The 22,781-nt window shown below is 34.7% G+C and overlaps 1 protein-coding gene across 1 annotated transcript in view; it reads right to left on the bottom strand.

The window, feature by feature from the left end:
- The window catches only part of LOC130893347 (heterogeneous nuclear ribonucleoprotein L), a 358,788-nt gene that overhangs the window by 318,319 nt on the left and 17,688 nt on the right, over positions 1-22,781 (bottom strand). Inside the window, exons 3-4 of the mRNA XM_057799361.1 lie at positions 19,210-19,295; positions 6,159-6,255 (exon numbers count right to left, since the gene is read on the bottom strand). Of these exons, the coding sequence (XP_057655344.1) occupies positions 6,159-6,255; positions 19,210-19,295 (183 nt within the window). The remainder of the gene's footprint in view (positions 1-6,158; positions 6,256-19,209; positions 19,296-22,781) is intronic.

Here is a 22,781-nt window from a genome sequence, read left to right as displayed (position 1 = left end):
AAAGCGATTTATAGGTATCTAAATAAAAAGTCAGTAACTAGCCGTTTCCCAATAATCCCCTCACTATATTCACGAATGGGTTCCAAGCTCTTCGAGGTTTGGTTATTAAATAACGATACTGGTGTTCTTTTTAATGCAGATTTGATTCGTCACAAGTTATTACCTTTTCTAATAAGTTTGAGTCATTTTCAAACGCATTCAAGTGTGAATACAAATACATTTTGGCGAGCTTCTTGTTGTTCAAGAGTGAGAATTTTAGGCACCAGATTCGCACACATTTTTCGCATGTTATAATTTTCATGTAAAATTTGCTGCGCACATCTTTGCCAATTCCTATGAATTCAGCAATCGCACGAATGTTTAGCTACATATACCCCCCATCATAAAGCTAAAATTAATGGCTTTGAGGTGCTAGGAGCAGATGTCAATTTATTCATATTGAATGGAAATTATTTAAACCGACTACTATGTGAACAGTAGGACAAAATGGTAAAACTGGTCTTTTCCATTTTACAAAATAAACATTTCAAACTCCTCTTATGTTTCTCCCGTTTCTTTGCAAAAGATTGCATCCTTTCATAATTTATCTGCCATGTTAAAACAAACGAATCTCTCTCGTCTGTGAAAAATTACATTTAAAAAATGCAAAGACTTTCAAAAGTGGCATTTTATCTTTCTCCCGGGCTCATATTCATCGGTCGGTTTTTCTATGTCCTTTAACCTCCATTTTATGATAGCAATTTGAAAAAATTTTGTTTTCAGCTATATATTTTGTAAACAATGTTATTGACTATAAAAATATAGTATATTGCATTGAAAAATTTGTAGGATAGCATAGAAAAAAAATTTTAGAGAAAATTTAATTTCATTGAATACTAGCTGATCCGGCATACTTCGTACTGTATCAATCACTTCCGGCCCCTGGGCGGTATCAATAGAGCCCACGATCACAATGTGTCCCAGAAAGAAGAAACAAATTTTTTAGAGCTTTTAGTCTTCATTCGATTCCTCTACGGATGTTTTAAATACTCGTACTCTCAAGTCTACGGATGTTTATAAGTAATTTCAAGGGCAGCGCGTGTCTAGATAAGCGAGAGAGAAAAACAGTATCGCCATATATTAACAGCAAGCGGAAATATCCTTTTATTTTTGTCGAGAACGATAGAATCTTCCACGCGCTTCGAGTCTAGACTAGAACCTACCTTAACCATATAAATTGAGTGCGTCATTGCGACGTGAGTCAGTTGAGTCGAGTAATCGAAGCGATTCGGACGGAAAAGGATTTTAAATGTACTTCGAAGTAGTGATTGTGAAGGTATTGTGCATTTGTGTGTCGTGCGCGTGCGATATCCATAATTGTTGTGTCGAGTTCCATAATTGTTACGATTTTGGCATGATGTCACAAAAACGTAAAGTTGATAGTGAGTGCAATGATTTTTAGTGTAAATAGGAAATTGCATATTTTTTCTGGGTTCAGAAACACAAAAAATGTGTTGATCTTAATAAAGATTATTTTGAAAGACAATAAAACCATATCCAATTTGTTTATCGCAAAAGTTAAGCAGCAACTCACGTAGTCATCTCTAATATTCTTATCACACACCTCAAAAAAAATGAAAGAAACAATGCAAAAAGCGAGAAAAATCACGAATATTTAACTAGTAAAAGTTGGTAATAGATTTTTCTTCAATATTTTAGTCTTATTTTTATAATTTGATTTGCGGACATGCCCAGCACTTCACTCTTTCTATCTTCAATGAAATAAAAACATTTTTCATTACTCAACTCCTTCTTCTTAGTGTGCCGTATCAAGTCCCCTTGACGTTGGCGATCAGCATGGCAAAACTCTCTCTATCTTGAGTTAGTCTAAATAACTGCCCTGCTTCTCTTATCCCACTCCATCCTCTAATATTCTTCAACCAAGAGGCTTGTTTCCTTCCAATTCCTCTACGACCTTCACTTTGCCCAACATAAACAACCGGAGGATACTAAACCGGCTACCACGCATTATGTGTCCCAAATAAACTGTTTTCCTACATTTATTGTTATCCACCAACTCATGAACCGCTCTATTAAGGACTGCATCGTTTGTTTGCGTAGCTGTCCACGGTATTTTGAGTATGCGTCTATATAACCACATTTCAAAAACCTCTAAACCATTAATGGTGGATATTTTTAAAGTCCATGCTTCTACACCTTATGTAACATTTGATGATCAACCGTTTCCATATTTTTCCAACCGTTTGAAATTTTAAATTATCATTAGAGAAGAGTGATCACATTTTAAAAAATGTTGTACGAGCTACTTCAATTCTACATTTTATTTCCTTATCGAGATCCAGTTGTTCAGTAATGTAGCAACCAAGATATTTGAAAATGGACACTCGTTTGACCGTTTACCTGTAGCTGTGTGTCATGGTACGGCGGGGGGATAAATACCATATATTTTGTTTTAGAACAGTTAATTTTTTAGACCCATGACTCTTCCCACTCTGTCAATGGCGTTTAAAAGGCATTCAGTCCACCCAAGTCGTCATGCAGTTCAACTGAATCGTCTGCGATGATAAGTTGTGTGTAGCTTGCTTAAATATCTTACTGAATACAAATTGAACAGAAATGGTGAGATTATGCAACCTTGTCTGACTCCTCTTAAGATTTTGCATCCTTCTGTCGATTTTCCGTTGATTCGAACGCCCGCTCTTTGGCGCCAATATAATTTTTCGATGATTCTTACGTCAGAACTATAAACTCCTTTTTCCCTTAATATATTTACTAACTTGTCGTGTTGTACTGTATCGTTTATTTAAAAACAAATAGAAAGAGTATCTATTGAATTTACTTTACGAAAGTCTTACAAAAGTAAAGGTCTAGCGAGCTACCTCCTCGAGAGAATGTGTTTAGCTAAATCCTTTCCACATAAAGAAGTTACTGCCCGTGAAAATTCGTCGGCAACTCATGAGAGTGCATGTTCGTTCAGCACGTCCGCAAATTATGCAGGACTTTTACTGAAGGTAGCACAATAGCTTTCCATGGTACAATTAAAAGACTGAGTGAATGCATGTTGGGTCCACCGGATATCATCTGACGGACACAAGTAGTAACGCCTTGACTGTGCTTGCAAGTTTCTTCAATAATGTGAGTGGGTAGGAAACAAGGAGAAGTTGTATCCTCGCAGGAGATTAGATTACACCCCCGAAACAAAACAATAATCTTGTCCGTGGTATCACTCTGGTTCACCGCTGTCAGAGAAATTCGAACAAACGCAGTTGGCATGAAAGGTTATGGAAGTACGGAATAAGGTTTTGGAAAAATTATATAATATTTATACTTCATCATTTAATTTGCAAATTATCATCAAGGAAATAGATAATTTAGATAATATCTTCTGTATCGTACAATCTCTATATTTTCACTTAATTATCTTATCAATTGATGATTACTACAAAATGTGCGACGTAAGTGACGCTTTGCATCGAGAGATGTTGATCGAAAACTGTCAAAATTGCTCTTTGGTGCCAATATAATTTTTCGATGATTGTTACGTCGGAACTATCAACGGAACTCAACTCCATGATCAATAATTTCCTTAAATTCAATTTCTTGGTGTGATTTTCCAAAAATCTTCATGTTTCCTAATAAATACAAACAAAACATAACCTAGAAACTGTTACGACGCGCCGAAAATATCCATCGTGTTCGAGTACAAGCTACGACATGACGCAAGGTTTTGCAACGTCGCACGAATCTTGCCACAATATTCGACATTTTTAATTAAATGCGTCCCTATGGCATGCTGCATTGCCGCATAGTGTTACCCCAGTGTAAAAAGGCCATAAATAAAGCTAAAACATATTTGGTTCATCCAAAATTGTTATGTTATTTTAGCTGATTAACGATACGAGGTCTGGCTATTAAATAACGAGACTGAGCGCCTAGAGGGTGAGGTAAAAAACAAATAGTGCGTTTCAATCTCAAATTTCTCCTTAAATTGAAAAAAACTTCGATAAAATGTTATAAATTATTACAAAAGTCCTATGGGGACAATTCTTTATTTTGTGCGCGTGTTTTTGAGTAGTGCAAGCGCCTTAGTGAAGGCCGAAAGAACACTGAAAATGACCAGCGCCCAGGTCGCCCTGAGACTGTTTCATTTCCGGAAACAATGACAAAAATCAACCAAATTATGCGTACAGATCGTCGTATGAGCATCCGGATGATTGCCGAGGGTGTAAACGCCGATAAAGAAACGGTTAGACAAATTTTACAGGAGAAATTACACTTGACAAAAGTCTCCCAAAAAATCTGACTCCTGACCAAAAGCTCTTGCGTCAATAGGTCTGCTCAGATTTCCTCGAAATGAAAGAAAAAGATCTGCTTTAAAAGGAACACGATTTGAGTCGATAGAAGCGGTAAAGCAGAAAACAGCAGAGCTCCAAAAGGCGCTCACCACAGAAGACTTCCAGCACTGCTTCGATCAACGGATGAAACGTATGGAAAGGTGTGTTGCGAGGAGAGGGAGGTATATTGAACGGGAGCATTCGAATGTAGAATAATTTTTATTATAAAACCCTTTTTCGTAACCGGTCTCGTTGTTTAATAGTTTTATAGTTTTACACATTAATTATATCATCTCTTGACAGTCATAAATTATTTTTACGTCTTGGAATGATTTATATAGAGTATAAATTCAAAATAACCATTCCACGTCAATGTGTTTAATTTATTCGACAATGTAATTAGTGAAAATATAGTATACACAAAGTATGGTGACATTAGTAAACAAATTAACTGAAATCTACCCATTTTAAAACTTTTGTAGAAAGTAAAATAATGAATTTGTTCCATAATTTAGCAATGCTGGAGAATCCTCACATTTCTCAGAAGAATAAAAAGTTTTAATCGTCAGAAAGTCTTATCCAGATAATTAAGATTTACATTTCTGTTTGTATGTTCTCCTGATTTCAAAACGCGATATTGATCGATTGAATTTGTATCATAAAAATAACAATAACAACAACAAGTACAAAGTGCATATAAAATTTAAGTTTTCAATATACGTATGCTCATGTATATGAACATTACAATTGCATGACTTCATAGTCTTCATAGCGATGATAAACAGTTGTTGGACGTTTATTAGCGAGCGCAGAAATGAGACTTCTAACAGATAGGACAAGATAAGAAACAACATTATAAGAGAAAATACGAACTTACGGGAACATTAATCAAAGTTCTTTCATACCAAAAAAATAATATACAAATAATATATACATAACGAAAAACGAAACTAAGTAGCGCGTGCCGAATGTCGAGGAGCAGCGTAGCCCCGCTGAGATCTGACCGCCTCGCTGTACCAAAAAAAGTGACATTCTCTTCAATCTAAGATGTCTCGCCTATGTTCATGTAAGTAAGAAATAGAAGAGCGTGCTATGAAACAATGTAGAAGGTACAGGGATGCAAGTATAAAGCAAGTCATCAAATAGCGAAAATCTTATCATCTTTACAAAAGGGGATAAGAGACACCCAAATGCGAACTGAATAGTAAGCAACTTGTTCAAGTCTGTAGTACAATATTTAATTTAGAAGTATTAGAATTATATAAAAAAATTAATTCCTGAAATTCTTAAATAAAACTGGTTAATAAATCTTTTTCTACCAAAAACTTTTTGGCTCTATGGGTAACTTTAACCAAAAAGCTATATAACTATCACTCTAGTTCTAAGTAACGAATAAAATTTTGAAGCAACAAATTCATCTTTGTATTTAATTTTGCTGAAATTATCTTCGCTTGTCATATTAAGTACAACTTAGAAAACAATTAATACGAAAGATATATAAAACACGATCAAGAAACGAAGACCAACGAGGAGCTGGATAGAAGGAATAAAGATGGCGAAGGAAAAACGATGAATGATATGACAAGAAATAAAACCAAAAGACACAGAATAGGCAAGAATAAAAATAACAAGCGTTAGACCAGAAAATGTAAAAATACCTCAGGATTAAGCATGTAAGTAAGAAATGACAAGGTCTTTATACATAAAAATTTTTACAAACTTTTTAGTAGATACAATATAACATCAAACTAAATGTCATTTTTATCACCAATCACCAGGGATATCTTTTTTCTGATAAAAATAATTTCACATCCAATAACTTACCTTAGCAAAATCAATCTTCAATGTGCAGCAACCGGAATAAATATCCGCTCCATTCAAAGATTCTTTGGCCCTCATAGCTGAATCGACACCGTCGAATGTATTGCTTGTTAAGGAAAAAATCGAAATAATAATAGCAAAAAAAAATGATTACATAAACACTCCCCGTAAAATACCAATCGGCTTCTCAATTCCAAAAACGAAATTTTCCACTTCAATTTAATCTATTTCTTAATTTTTAGAGGCTATTTTTTACAGTAGAGTCTCGGTCATCCGACCTACTGGAGCAATGTCATGTACAGTACAATTACATGATTTTCCATAGTAGCCTGTGCACGAAGCAGCCCCCTCCATCACACCCGATTGTACGGGACGCATCCCCTTTCCTTTTCCTGACTGTACGCATTCTATTCGCATGCTAAGCGACTGGTCGGTGACCGGACTTTCTCTTTGTTTCTAAGCACTGAATTCCACCCCGCCGTCTATCCCATCACATCCGCCGGCTACCTGAGACTAGTCCTTATTCTCAGTGCTTACCTAGATTCACACAGCGAAGATCACAACGCTCTAGAAATAGCGTTAAAGCATGCAGAGCAGCTGGAGGAAACATCTATGGAGCTTTTACTTCTGAAGAAACTGCGAGATTTGGCGACTAGAAAACGACAAACATCGGGCAAACAAAAAAATATAACGTACTGTTTTACTAAAACCTAAGTTTGGTTTTATCGCATTGAACAATGTTTAAATAAATTAACTAATTTTCAACGTCGTTTTTATCATTTTCCGTGTTATCCGACCTTGGTGCGGCCGGTTTAGGTCGGATAATTGAAACTCTACTATACGTAAGCAATAATATAATAAAATGTTTATATTATTTTGTGGTAATATTTACATATGCTTATGCTAATCCACCATGTTAGATCATCTCTAGATCATTGAAGAAAGTTGCAACAATCCAACCTTCCCTAGATCATCTTATCTAAGTTCAGAGTTGATGATATGTTTTGTTTTGTTAAAAATATTAAAAAAAGTTTGATAAAAATCAATTTTTCCAAAAAAATTAGTTGCAACACCTCAAAAGAAACTCATATAACCTAAATTAACAATTGAAAATCATATGGGTTAGCGGTAAGGGATCATAGTAACGAACAACTCGTAAGAGATTAACCCAAACATGTTCGATGGGACTAAGACGTGGTCAATTGACTAATAATCCACGATTAGGCCAAGACCAATTATAGTTCCATATATGAGGTCGCATAACGTCATACACCTTAAAAAGATCCCGATCACTCCTTACGGAAATTGGATTTTTGTGACAATTGACACAATGATAGTTTGAAGCAAGTTTCAATGGACACGAAATCCCAGAGCACTCAACCTTGTTAAATCTACCCCTGATGATACTTTACGAGAAAGGGAATTGGTTTTGGCCAATTGTTCCAAAGCTTGACACAATAATATCTTGAACCCAGCTGATTAAAAGTCTCAATGGGCATAAACCCCAAAAATTTAATAGGCTATTTTCGATAGTAGGATGTGTTTTGGAGCTTCCTGCCTTCTAAGACTTTCAAACAACTTTCTTTCAACCATCATTATGCCAAGTTTCAAAAAAATTGACCGAAACCAATTCCCTTCATTCCAGAGTGCCCTCGGACACTTCGGGATTAGTTTTGAATGGGTTGGAGAAGTTCTAGCGAATCCATGAAGACTTTTAATTAGCTTGCTTCAAACTATCAACAAACTAGTATCAGAAAAATTGGTCAAAAATTATCCTCTCATGTTACTGTTGGGCTCTTGAGGGGTAGTTTTGGGAGGTGGCGCGTTTTGGGATTTCGAAACTTTTAATCAGCTTGCTTTGAAGTATTGGCTGAAACTCAATTTCCTTATAGAGTGACAGTTCGAAATAGTCAATATATAAATACAGCTCCTTACAACTAACAAAAGAAAAACCCCAACCCCAATTAAGATACGATACCGCCTTCACAAGGATAAACGCTCAGAAGTCGACTATGCTGAACTCTTCTAGGTTTCCTTCAAACCCTTAGTAGGCATAAATCGATATGAAGGCGTATTCTGAACATTACGTTCTTCGTTTAGGCATTCCATCCAACTCTGATACGACATCAGGTGAAGAGATTTCGGTACTGTTCAATGTTAAGTGGTGTATAGCGGCATGCACTTCGAGTTTTCAAATTCTGTATTTTAATCGAAATATCAATAGTTGATCTACTCATAATCAACTTGAGGGTGATTGTTTTAATAATAACCAAATTCTAGCTATTTCTTTTGGGGCGGTGTTAGTCTTCAAATCATTCGAAGATTTCGTGATTCTAAACTAGATCGTGGATGCACCTTAGTACAATCGAAAGAAGGATATGGATAGATCTGGATCTGGATATATAGAACGATGCCGTTCGATTGAATCTTTTTTACATATCACAGCATTCTCCTCGACCCAGCTTTTGCACTGCGTTGAGAATTCGAAGCCACCTTGCACAATTTTTTCTCATATTTAAATGCTCATGTAGGATCCTTAGAACACTTTTGGAAATGCCGGTCTTTGCTGAATTTTCGTTTGTTTTTAGGCACCGAATAATTTCTTTCCCTAATTTAATGTTTTCTGTAGTAGTCACCATCACAGAACCTCCCGAAGGTGGGTATTAATTCACTTCCCTAGCGAAACAACTAAACACAATTTAAGACATTTTTCAAAACTATTTGACTGTGTGGTCCAGAGCTCACCTAAAATGAAATTGAAGCGCGTTGAAACTTTATGTTAAGCTTGTTGAGACTTGTTACTGCTGGCATAAAACTACTTGAAGGCGATAAACTGGATAACCGGAGGGATTTCTTTCTCTCTCCGGTTATTGTCAAAATTTTTGTGGAAGATTTGGAAAATTCGGTACTATTGTCTCTCCGAAATGTCAATAACCATCATTTGATGTCATAAGAGAGACACTTTGAATTTCTTCATACACCATCGAAATAAAATCATTCTTGTATCACTAGATTAGACGTTATTGAAAAAAATCTTTTTTTGTATGCTCAGTTTCATCACAATCCCATCATCCAATCACAATCACAATTCATCAATTCCGTTATTAAATTCCATTATCGATATTTAAAATTCGGATCGTAAGAAAGATTTTATTACAAAATGAATCAACTACCTCCTTGTATAATATTTGGAATTCCTATATGGAAATTTAATATCTGTATATACGGAAAGCCGATATTTGAAAGTCTAATTCGAGAACTTGATTAGCGTTTATGTCAAACCAGTTATTAAGGAGATTAAAATACATAAATGTCCTGTTGAAATCCTTACTAGATCCCCGGTTATTGTATAAATTATATATGTAATCCCGTGTACCCTGAAGCTGAACTAAAACTTTTTTGTCCCTATTAATTAAACAGAAATTTCCCATATTTCGGAAACGACTTCATAATGAGATACGTAGTGCGGTCCATAAGTTCTTAGACTCATAACAGTTTTTGCTACTTAAGTTTTGAGATATGGCAACTCTGATGTGTTCATGTCTAATTTGAAATTGCCATCATAAAGTTTGACATTTTTAATGGTGAAAGTCCTCAGAACGTGTTGACATACGAATGCTATTTGAGGATACTTGAAACATTCATGGTGGCCAAACAATGGAATTAAATCGGAAACATTTTCTTGCGAATTTTTTCTATAATTTTCGACTTGGATTAGATGAATCAACTCGCTTCGACTTTTGGTGATGAAGCACCTTCTCGAGCAATCGTGTTTCGCTGGTTTCCCGAAATTAATCGTGTCGATTGGTGCAAAGAAATGCTGGAAAAATTCAAACGCGGTGCTTCAAAAGGTCTATAAGATTAATCATGGATCTATACATATGAACCCCAAACAATCGACTGTATGGGTCTATCAAGTCGAGTCAAATCCAACAAAAATTGTTCGTACACGAAGCACTTCGAAGCGCGCCTTTTTTTCGGAATAATTGGACATATCCCCACCGTTCCATTAGAGCATTGTAGAACGGTCAATTCTGAATGGTACACTAGCATTTGTTTACCAGAAGTGTTCGAAAAAAATGAAGGAAACCTATCGCAGAAGACCAATCATTCTCCACCACGACAATGCGAGCACTAACACATCAGTTCAAACGAAAACGTTCTTGAACAGTCAATACAACAAATTGATGGGTCATCCCCCATATAGTCCTTGATTGGCACCCAATAATCTCGTCTGATTCCCGCAGAGCAAAAATAAATTGCGAATTCAACGTTTCTCTAAATCTAAAGAGGAGATTGATGCCTCGACAATTGGTTCAAACACTTGCAAAAGTCTATAGATCTTAATGGAATAAATTTTGAAAATCAAAGAAGCCATATCCAATTATAAACCTTTGTTTTTCTCGAACTCAAAACTTAAGTAGCAGCCCTCCTATAATGAATAAAGTATTCCATACAAAGTTTCAGCTTGATGCTTCTATCCAGTTTATTATGATAGAGCTCTCAAATTGACTTTCGCGCTGTTATAAAATTTTTGACTGAAGAAGGATCAACACCAACAAAAATCGAAAACATTATAGAGGCTGTTTACGTAAACATTAATCTACGTTATTTCCCTGGAGACAAGAATCATTAGAAGATGACCCACATGCGGGGAGTCCTCTGAAAATGACTACTCCAGAAAACATTAAATACGTGGATGGAATTATTAAGTCATCGACGCTTAAAAACAAAAGAAATTGCAGCCCAGACCGGCATTTCCAAAACAGGTGTTCCTAGGATCCTACATAAGCATTTGAATATGAGAAAAATTACTGCAAGGTTGTTCACAAAGATTGAACTCCCACAATATAGTCCTTATCTAGCCCCGTCATACTATTTTTTGTTCACAAAGTTGAAGGCCTGGTTACAGGGCAAAATATTCAACAGAAATAATGAAATTAAGAAGGCGGTGTACGAAAATTTAGTCTCTAAAGATGGATCTTATTTTATAGTAGCATAGAAGCTTCAGTCAGTCGTTTTGAAACGTGTGTGGAGATAAAGGCAGTGAAACATAGTGAAAAATGGGCCGCTCTACGTATGTGAATTTAGTGTGATTTTGGTAAGATAAAAGAAATAATTTTTATAGCATAGTTTTTCGAAATTCATTCAAAATATAACACTCGTTAACAGAGGTTTTGTTATCTTTGATTTTGGATATATCAATGATTCCAACTTATGAAACTATCAAAGATTTTGAAAGATCAATTATAATGTAATCATTAATTTCGCATGTATGTTTGTAACTGAATTTTTAGTCAACGTTGGATTTTCTATCGTTGTTGTTTGTACTACTAGAAGTGTTTTTGTTTAGATTCCTTCTTCTTCATCATCATCTTCTTCTTCTTCTTCCGTGTATTAGCCTGTTTTATCTTCGACATCCTTGCCTCCTATCCTGCATCAAGGTTGTCGCTCCACCTTTTTCTGGGTCGGCCGGTACTCCTTCGGATTAATGGGGATTTATCGCGCGCTATCTTGTCCAGTTTATTGTTATCCATACGACTTATGTGCTCGTTCCATTGTTTCTTTCTTTATAGAACTCATTCGTTGACGTCATCTATCTTGCACTCACTTCTTTCCTTGTCCGGTAGGGTTTTTCCGGCTATCCTGCGTAGCACTTTCATCTCTGTTGTTTCCATCATTCTTTTGATTTTCCCCGTTTCTGGCCGTGTCTCTGCGGTGTAGGTCATTATGGGTCTTACCGTGGCCTTGTATATGGGACTTTTTCTGTTTTTGAGCTGTTTCATAGCCGCTTACACTTCTGTCAATTCAAACTGTAGATCTTCGTGTTTGCTTCGTTTCTATTTTCGTCATTATTCCCCAAGTACTTGACCCATGTTTCCTTTTGTATTTGGTTTGTCTCGAAGAGCTCATTCACTTATTTTCTTTGTCCTTTTATCATTCGCCATATCTGTTTCTGGAGGCCGTAAAAATCATTCTCCATCTGTTTGGAAAATTGTTTCCAATATTTGTTCTTGATTTCTCTTACTAATGTTGTTTCATTACGTACTCTTCTATAGTCTTCATACGAATTCAGGGTTTTGACGTTCTGTATTTCAGGTAGACTTCTTTCTTTTCTTGACATTTAGCTTTCATTTCCTTACAGAACCATGGTGTTTTAGTTCTTTTCTTATTTGTGTAATTTACTGTTCTGGATCCAAGTGCCTCCGATGCCGCTTGTTTCTTTTTCCAACTGCCTCGATTCGGTTAATGTTTTTAAGGTTCTCATATTAGTTCAATATTAGTTTTTTCTACTTTTTGTTCTACTTTCCTTTCTTTAAGTTTATTTTAATTTGTTTGTGTTTTAGATTTAAAGATAAATTTACCAACCGCGTGGTCCAATTAATCCTAAGGGTAGGTAAATTTTTTTTATTAATATACAGCACTTTCACAACCTGCTTTATAAGCAGAGTACTAAGTAAATTGTCTATAGGTAACTAAAGTGAGTCAGGATCCATTTATTGTGGGAGATCTTCTGGCCGTATTCTCTTCAATTTTCTCTTTGCTAGTGCCTGGTTAAATAGATTATTTATCAATTTATTGTTGTGGTCATTGGATCCAATTTTTTATCTTGGGGAGAAGTTTTTATCACATCTTTGATTAGTGGGATCTTCAGATCGTTATAAATTGTTTGGTTAGTAACGTGCCAGGGGGCTCTAATCAACATACGGAGTGTTTTGGATATGAATGTTTCAAGTACCTTCTATTCCATACGACCAGATTGGTATGAATATAGTTTTGTCGATGAGCAATTTATTTTCGAGTGTTAGTTGAGACCTTTTGTTTTGTTTTTTAGTTTCAAATTTGTTTTCCCTTGTTTTTAGTATGTGTTTTTCATGTAAATTTTTCATCTAAATGCAAATCCAAGTACTTGACAACTGGTTTTATCGGAATGGGAATATTATTGATGAACATTTGCGGATAAACAGATTGACGTTAATTTTCCAATGCTGGAGCCAGTTTTGTAACAAATTTAGATGATTTTGTACTTTCTTTGTAGCTACATCTGTTGCCATGATTGCAGTGTCGTCTGCAAAGGTTGTTATGAAGGTATCGTCTGTGTTTGGAACGTCTTCTGTGAGTATCAGATACAGAAATGGGTCTAGAACGCTACCCTGAGGTACTCCAGGCTCTATCGTATGGTAATTTGAGTAGGTATCTGCGACCTTAACTTGAAAGTAGCAGTCGGAGATATAAGATTTTAAAATAATAGTTGTTAGGTTAATTTAGTACAGGAAACCATCATGCCAGACTCTGTCTAACGCCTGTTGTATGTCGAGAAATACTTCAGCGCACAACTTTTTTTCTTCGAGGATTGTTTTAACTATCCTGTGGCGTTGTTGAATTGTGGAGTGTTCGCATCTAAAACCGAATTGGTGTTGTGGTAGCATTTCGTTTATGAGAACAACTGTTTGGATTTTACGTAGAATCTTTCTCGTACTTTTGACATTATTGGGAGTAGGCTTATAGGGCGATATGAACTAGCTTCTGTTGCGGGTTTACCAGTGTTTTGAATCATAATAACCTGGGCGTGATCCCATTGTATTGGATAGAATCGGAGGCAGAATACACTATTACACAATACTGTTAACAGTACCACTGCTTTTCTTGGTAGCTTCTGTAGTAGTTCCCCTGTTATTAGATCATACCCAGGAGCCTTCTTGGGATTTAGAAATTTTGTTGAAATTTGTTGTCGAACTTCTGACGGGGTAAATGTCATCAAAAGTAGAGATAATTGGTACGGCGCTTCAAGATAACTTTTCATGTTTTCATAGTTATTATTATCTGGAGCTGAGAATATATTTGAAAGGTATTCTGCAAAAACTGTGGCTTTTTCTAAGTTTGTACGAGCCCATGTCATGCCTGATTTTTGTAAAGTGAGTTACTTACTATTGGTCGTTTAAGTTTTTTTGTAGCTTTCCATATTGAGTGGTCTTCAAGAGATAGGTTCGAAACATGAGTCTGGAAGGATTCATTATTTGCTTTATATAGTGCTCTATTTAGTCTGTGACTTATTCTGTTGTAGCATGTTTTATTTAAGGGATTTCCAGTGTATTGCCATATGCGACGCTCTCTTCTTTTTACTGTTACAAGTTTTCTTATGTGAAGGGGAATGTTATAGTTTTCTTTTACACTTTTTTGACGTTTTAGCGTTGCTACCACCCTGCTTTTTGTATAACTGTTGTTAGATAGTCAACAGCTTGCTCAATAGCTTGATTCTCTTTTATTCTGATATTGGAAAGCATCCCAGTTTGTCTCTTGAGTTGTTAGCTTAAGTGGTGTTGTTCTCCATATTACATGTTGACTCATAGTTATTATTATTGGGCTATGGTCTGACGTTAAATCGAAGTTTGACTCTATTGCACTGTGGATGTCACCTATTCCTTTTATTATAGAAAAATCTACCAGAATCTGGAATCTTTTTGACGTCCGTAGTAGGGTGGGCCGAAAAATTTTTTCATTTAATGCTATACCGAAAAAAATTTATCTCCATTATGTCTCCGTTATCAAAATGCAACAAAGAAAAAGTATATATATATACCTAACCCCCAGGTAGCGCAACACACTTGAAATTTCGAAATTTCATAATCACAAGATTTTACAATTTTTTTAAAGTACCTAAACAGCTAGACAGTGAAAATCATTTATATTAGAGTTATAAAAAGAAACAATGGGTTATTGAAAATATTTTTTTTAATTTTAGGTAGCGCAAATGCCTTCAATATAGTTAATTGATCATTTTTCGAATGCTAACCGGCTGTAGTGCAGTGCAGCATCTAATTTTTTTAAACCCACTAATCATGTGTTTTTTTAGAAATATAATGTTGATGGAACAATTACCTGTAGCAAAGAAAAATAAATAGGCAATTTACATTCATCCAAATGAGTTTATTAATAACAAAATTTATCGTGAAATACAAATTTTCAACTCCCAGACTTCGACATTTTATGGTGCTTCTCACAGAATACTCTTTTGTATTTGTAACTTTGAAATCTTGTTTGCTGGAAAATGACCTTTGAAGATATACATAAATTGAGCCAGGTTCTTGAATAATTGATTAGTGTTCCTCTTTTGTAGTTCTTCTGAAACACTTGTTATTTACTTTATAAATTTTCAAGGTATTATCCTTTCGAGCATTAAAGTATAACCCTTGAATCACGTTTGGTTTATTTTTTATCATATCTTGGAGATTTGATCTGAATGAACTTTTTTCCCTCCTAACCTTGTTTTTATCTGTTATGAGGGAATCATCCTCTTTCGTTGCAAGACCAAAGTCATGCAGTACACTGGAGACAATAGCAGCTGTTACCCTGTCCGAAACACCAAATCGGTCACTGGCCAATGCGGTATTTTAATTGTATCCACGGCTGTTTGCTCGGAATAGGAATGTAGAGGTTATCAGAACCATCAGGCTCTTCCTCCATTGAGCTTTCGTCTGAATCTATTCTTGATTTTGTTGCATCCTTACGCATGAAGGCTGCCAATGTGACATTAATGAAATGTTAGACGACATAACCTGATTTTTTGTTTCTTTACGTTGCAGTCTTTTGGTAATTTTTTTCGACTCCTTCATGTCTAAATTTCCAATTTTTCCTTGTCCAAGATTTCTTTGGAAATACATATACTTAAGTTCAAGCACCGGAATTTTTATCTTTCACATTGACATGAAATTGATAAAGGGCACTCACAGATCTCCGAGACCTTTTTGCAGTTGGGAAAGGTAAAGGACTTATTAGATTACGGTAGCTATTGTGGTATGAATTTATTAATTGAACAATTCTGTAGGGCGTCATTGTTGGATTGATGCTTTGTCAAAGAGGGCTTTTACTTTTGGAGCGACAATATTAGATATTTTAGAGAAACAAACAGGCTTGTTACTTTCTAATGCTAGAAGATACTGTTCGTGGAAACAGCTCCTAAGAACATCTTGGTATGTTGGAAGCTTACTCACAGGCAATTCCCTCGGGCAACCAAACAATAAACAATCAAAATCACTGCGATTTATTTTCTTAGTAGCAGCCATCACACAGGCGAATTTAAACTTAAATAAATTATCAGCTTAATTTGAACCGTCAACTCACAGCGACTACGCGTCTGCAGACGTAAACTACCGAGTAACAATGAACATGAAATGGCAGTGCGTTGTGGGTAGAGATAGTATAAGTGGGGGCTGAATCATCGCCCGAACAGGCAGACGACATCTGCACTTGACTGTATAATGCGACATTTGCATGTCTGTTGCGCTACCTCAGATTAATGAAATTATACTTTTCCAATTATTTATTGTATTTTTAAAACTCTACTATAAAGGGCTATCCCTATAGAAGCCCAAGATGCTTTAAAAATAATTACAAAAACTTATGATTTTAGTGAAATTTCGAAATTTCAAGTGGGTTGCGCTAGCTGGGGGTTAGTTGGATATAATAATAAAAAATTTTTCGGCCCACCCTAGTCCGTAGGCTCACCCGTTGATAGATAGTTCAGGTTATTTTGTTGCATAATAGACATTAAGGCTCGGCCTTTAGGTGTGATTAGTCTGGAACCCCATGTTGTGTGTTTGGTGTTCCAGTTTCCAGCAACTAGAAATTTTGAACCAAGAGTTTGTAAGAAATGACGATATTCATCACTTGATAGAGAATGCCTTAGAGGGCTGGAAATTGCTGCTACGATGAGAGGAGACGTATTTGTTTCGAGTTTAATTATTATAAGGCTCCAGTGCATAATGTTCGATTTAATAATAACAGCAGATCCCGTATGTGCTCCTCCATCAGGATGGTTTACGTAGTATACAGTAAGATTGGTTGAATTTAAGCAAATATCTTATCTCATAAAATGGTAATTATCTCAAGTGTTACTATAATTATGTTGATTTTTATTAATTATATATGAAGCCAAACAAATATACAGTTGACATTCGGATAATCCGACAACTCGTTAGTCCGACACACTCAGTAATCCGACGTCACGCCAATTGAGTCAAAATTCGGAGTTTTATGTTTTTTTTATGCGTGTTTCTTTATTCTAGCTCTAAATATAACAAATTATATTTCAACTCGACAAATAATTCAAAGAAATGGAACGAAAATAGGCGACATATCGACGGCTGTTAGTCTGTTATACCGTTAATTTCTTGTTATGTATTTCCAATAGCAAACATTTGCGTTTATTTAGTTTTGAGTGTTTCAGTCGGTAGCCTTTTTTTAGTTTTTATATGTCGAACAAAAGTATTATCATAAAACGCAAATATAAAACCTCAATTCTTCCTGGAAGCTGGAAATAAATGAGAGAGGTCGTGGTGAAACTCCTACAGCCATATCTGAAATTTATAGCATTGGAAGAGCTACGGTTTACGACATTTTGGAAAATAGAGAAAAAAATGAAAATTTCGTTAAAAAAAACAAGCGAGAATCCCCAAGTTAAAGAAGTCTCCCATGCATGGCTCCAACAACAGAGAAAGGGAAATGCCCCAATTTATGGAGACATTCTAAAAGAAAAATCCAATTTTTTTATCAATAAATTACGAAAAAAGATAATGTTTGCACTAGTGTTTGGTGGTTCGATTCGAAAATTTTAAGAATCGCCATGGTAATCGTTTCATACAGATAAGCGGTGAGAAATTATCTGCCGATTAATTAGAAGATTCCAGTTTTATTGCAACTGTAAATGTAAAAATCACTGTGCTGGTCCTTACACCTAAACAAGTGTACAATTCCGGTGAAACTACCTTGACTTGGCAATAACTTCCTACGAAAACAGTTGTAACATCGGATGAACAAAAGGTTTCTGGTCGAAAAATACAACAAGAAAGAATCACGTTAATGGTGTGTGTGCCATTGGTGCTTTAAGTCATATGCTAAAACTGCTAGTTGCGGGTTAATCCAAAAATCCTCGAGCAAAAAAAAATTGTTAATAAGGATCTTATGGGTAACACACGAAGTGTTCAATGACTGGTTTTCCAATCTCTTTGTGTCTGCTGTAAAAAAGCACTTGAAGAACAAAAAACTACCGATAAAAACTAGATAACTCTCCTGGAAATCCAGATATGGATGACTTAAAAGTACATAGAGGTAATTTTTCTTTGGATGATAGGACTTTTTTATTGTTTCGAACGTTTTAGGTTATGTATTTGCCGAATAACTCAACGGCTCTGATCCGACCAATGGATCAGAATATCATCAAGACGCATTATGAAAAGCTTCTATTGATGGATATTGTGTGCCAATCAGATGCAAACATCACGACATTTTTGAAGAAATTTATCATTAAAAACGCGGTTTTGAATGCAGCATTTGCGTGGCAACAAATGAAACCGTCAACTCAAATTAAATCCTGGAAAAATATTTGGCCAGAAAATCCAATGCTCAAACAAAATGATAACGAAAAAGAGAATGCTCATGATAGCAACGAAGTATAAAATTAACGCTCCTTCAGAATCTTCAGAAGACCGTAGAAGATGGATTATAGAAGATACCTTGAACGCGGACTTTACTGACGAAGAGATAGTGAAAGAAATTGCTTCTAATGAAAATGAAACATTAGAGGAGCTTCCGAACGCTAAACATTCTGTTAGCTGCATCGAAGTGATTTCGGCTGGTGGAAACTTGATTCCAAGAACATTTTGGTTCTAAAATCTCACAGTCGCCACAAAAAAAAAACAGAAAAAAATTACATACTTTTTCAATGCTTGGAATGAAAGATATTTTTGTGTTAAAATTAATGCGTAAACTAATTATGTGTGTATGTTTTTCAATTTTTTATAGGCTAAGTGTTAATAATGAAAGATAGTAAATTTCTCTTGAGTATGTACATGTACACGGCTAAAAAACGGTCAAAGAAATACAATATTTGATAATACGACGTTTTTTGGTAATCCGACAACCAATCGGTCCCCAACAGTCAGATTATCGAGATCCTTTTCATACAGTTGTTTCAAGACTCTCCTTAAACGTTTACGTCTGTTATAAAAAAATATTGCTTACTAAAGCTTTATAATATTTTGTTTAAAAAGGATATTCAACCATAGCTTGTACACCATTCTTTTTGAAGATCACTATCCGTAAGACTTGTCCACTCGACTGACAGATTGTGTGGATGACATCCTGTAACAAAAAAAAACAGGTTAGACTGTTTTAGACTATCCAGCTTCGATTAAAAATACGACACTTCTGATTAGATGAAATATGCACAACATCAGTTTTGATAGACAAAAAAAGTAAATATTTATTTTGGGACAGGAAAAAGTTATTGGGGCCCAGATCTGGAGAATATGATGAATTCGGAAGCAATTCTAAGCCAAAATCAAGCAATTTTGTCATTATATTCATTGATATGTGACACTGTGCATTGTCTTGATCATACAATACTTTTTCTTTTTTATTTGGAGCCGTTTGTCCGCGATTCCGTCCATCCAACGCTCCAATAAAGCTAAGTAATAATCGCTGCTCAAGGTTTTTCTCTTTTGAAGATAGTTGATGAATATTATACCATGCTGATGCCATAACCTTGTCACCCGACTTTTGCTGTCTATAGACGCTTTGGAGTTGATCTAAAAGGTACATATACTACTCTGAATACTAACGATTGGACAGTGGTGTGAAATGATAGGTTGATAAAGTTCAAACCCTCCTTTGTCCTTTGGGATATCAATTTGAAAATTCGAGGAATTATAGCCAACATTAGTCTTCACATTTTAAAATTATTTGCAATCTTACAGGTTCTTCCAGAATCAGCATAAATTCCCCATTACAATAATATAGGGTTGTAATGTGTTCTATGGGGTAAGTTAAAACCAATTTTCCATAAAAATCGTAACAAGTTTAATACTCTGTTTAATATAAAAGACATTTAAGATTGAAGATCTGCTGCGGACAAAGCATTCGAATAGTGATAAAAATTCTAGAAAATTTTTTATTTCGTTAATATTCAGTGAATCTCATACAGGGTAAATCAAAATAATAGTACATTATTACTTATCTTACTTATTATTTGTCAAGCATTCTCTGTAACTAAAATTATATTAGAAGATATTTTGATTGTGCAAAACATTAATTACGTACCTATATCTAATCAATTGTGAGTTGGATAGGATTTATTTGTCAAAAAATGACATTTTTTAATTGCTGTTGGGTACGGAAGAGGATGAATTGCAAATACAAAAAAAATGTACCCTCACCACAACTACTTGCAATAAAAGTTATTCAACGGAGAGACTTTTTCGACTAAGTTCTATTTGGAGACGAAGCTACGTTTAATAAAAACGATGAAAATGTTGATAGGCAAAACTCTCACTATTATTTATTAACTAATCCATATCACATAGTGAAACACACTCAAATTAGATGGTCGTTGAATGTGTCGGGAGATACTGTTGGTCAATATGTACTTATGTAGTAGGACTATATTTTTTTGAGGAAAATTTAAATGCTCCATTTTCTAATAAACCAAAAAAAAAATGAAATGAGACAAGAAACGGGGACACAAATGGAAATTACTAAAGAAGGAACGAGTAGATAAAACAGATTTGAATAAAAAGAAGCTTACACTCTAACATTTAAAAAAACTGAATTTATATTTTTTTTAATATAACGAAACAGAAATCTGTTCTATTCTATTCGGTCTGTTCCTCAAATAAATAGAGAATACGAATTTACAGGGAAACTATTATACAAAATTTTCTTCAAACAAAAGGAAATTTAAAGATAACTAGAATTCTGTGAGCAAGGTAAAAAAGATATAATAAAAATCTGCTAGCGAATATAATGAATAATATAACCACAAATTTACTTTAAACTGATTTAAACACTTTTAGAGAATATATAGAGGAAGATTTAGCAACGATTCTGGAGTTTTATTGAATTCTGAGGCACAATACGTAAACAAAGGAATATTCAAATTGTTTGAACAAAAACGTAATAAGCCGAATGGCATGTTACATCATATGAAAAAATGTAACTTTGATATGGCATAGCATTCTGGAATACCCTGTAAGATTGTGAATAATTTTAAAATGTAGAAACTAGGGATGTTTGGAGTTTTCAAATTGATATCTCATAAGACAAACGAGGCACTGAACTTTATCGCAAAATTCGGCTTTATTACGATTGAATAGGCCCAAGCAAAATAATAAAACTCTGTCTTTTAAAGGTTAAGGCTAACTGATAAACGTATGGATTTAATACTATTAGTGCCATCCATGTGTCTGCCTACGAACTTTTCAACCTACCTTATATTTGCGACCGTTTGGAAATGAGTGTAGAAATTGAACGTGGAAGAAAAAAATAATTTTTCAGTTATCAATTAAAAAAGAAAAATAAATTAAATGAATTACTAAATAAAACGACCTAGATCACGACGAAAAATATTTAGTATACCCACAAGTAGAAAAAAAATAATTGAATTATTTATGAGGGAAGTTTAAATTGAAATGCAGCAAAACCACGTTGAATAAGAGAAAACTAGAAGTAAAAAGTCAAAGTTTTCAAACGAACAAACAATGAATTAAAATACATTAGAGATCTGATAAAGAAAGTTAAAGTTTTGAATTGGTTTTGGAACTTACGAAAGGACAAAAAGTATATTAAATATGAATAATAAAAATAATAAGGAAGGTACTTGAATTCGTGGACTTGAGCATAGAGAAATCAAATTTTGATTAAAAGGCTAAGTAATAAGTAGAATTCGAATTACAATAACAGTAGACAATTATTACTAATTATATTTAACGATATACAAACGAAATTAATCGTTTTTATTGTCAAATAAAGCGTATGCATAATGGTTGCCATACACGTAACTGTTCATCAGTAAGATCTCGCAAGAACACCTGTGGAAGGTCTATCATAATAGACCTGTGTAGTTTTTTGTACGCAATCAACATTCAGTTGCCACGCGCTGTCAAGTATGTACCAGGTGGACAACTAAATACGGCCGTCGACATTTTACAGTTTTTAACAAAAGTGGCCCCCTCAACACGTAGATAACAAAAGGCCGTCGACTTTATTACACTTTATAACAAAAGTGACTCCCCAAACACTTGGAAAGTATTTTTTATCCTCATTCAAGTACCAGAGCCATGGCCAGAGATATGGGACTATGTCGAACCATTTTTCTTCGAAGACTTTTTTCAGATGACTTTCTATTTGAAATGTTTTTCATGGAGCTTCACGTGTTTGGAATTCGCCACATTTCTCTTTTTTAAGAGATTTTATTGACAAATAGGTTCTTATAGATCTATTGGGTATGTAATATTTAATACACAGCGCTTTTGGCCTGGTGAAACCATTTTCTATTGTTTATTATAGCTTACTAAGTTTTGGGTTAGTAACTATGTTTTATTACTCTATCTTACATAAAAATAGACTATAATTATAGATATAAAACTACTGGTTCAAAATGAATGAAATTTGAAATATACCGTGTTTATACAATACTTGCTTATCTACACGATACTCTGGCTTCTGTATTATACACAACAAAGTTATAGTGGGATGTCGAAAATAGCCTGAACTCGTGAAAAATATGATACAGTCGTGTCTCTTGTTTTTGCTTAACTTGCCGTACCCCCATATTTGTCGTTTAAAAATATA

The sequence above is a fragment of the Diorhabda carinulata genome, chromosome 4 (assembly GCF_026250575.1).
Source record: "Diorhabda carinulata isolate Delta chromosome 4, icDioCari1.1, whole genome shotgun sequence".
Classification (NCBI taxonomy): Eukaryota; Metazoa; Arthropoda; class Insecta; order Coleoptera; family Chrysomelidae; genus Diorhabda; species Diorhabda carinulata.
This window is presented reverse-complemented; position numbering and strand designations above follow the sequence as displayed.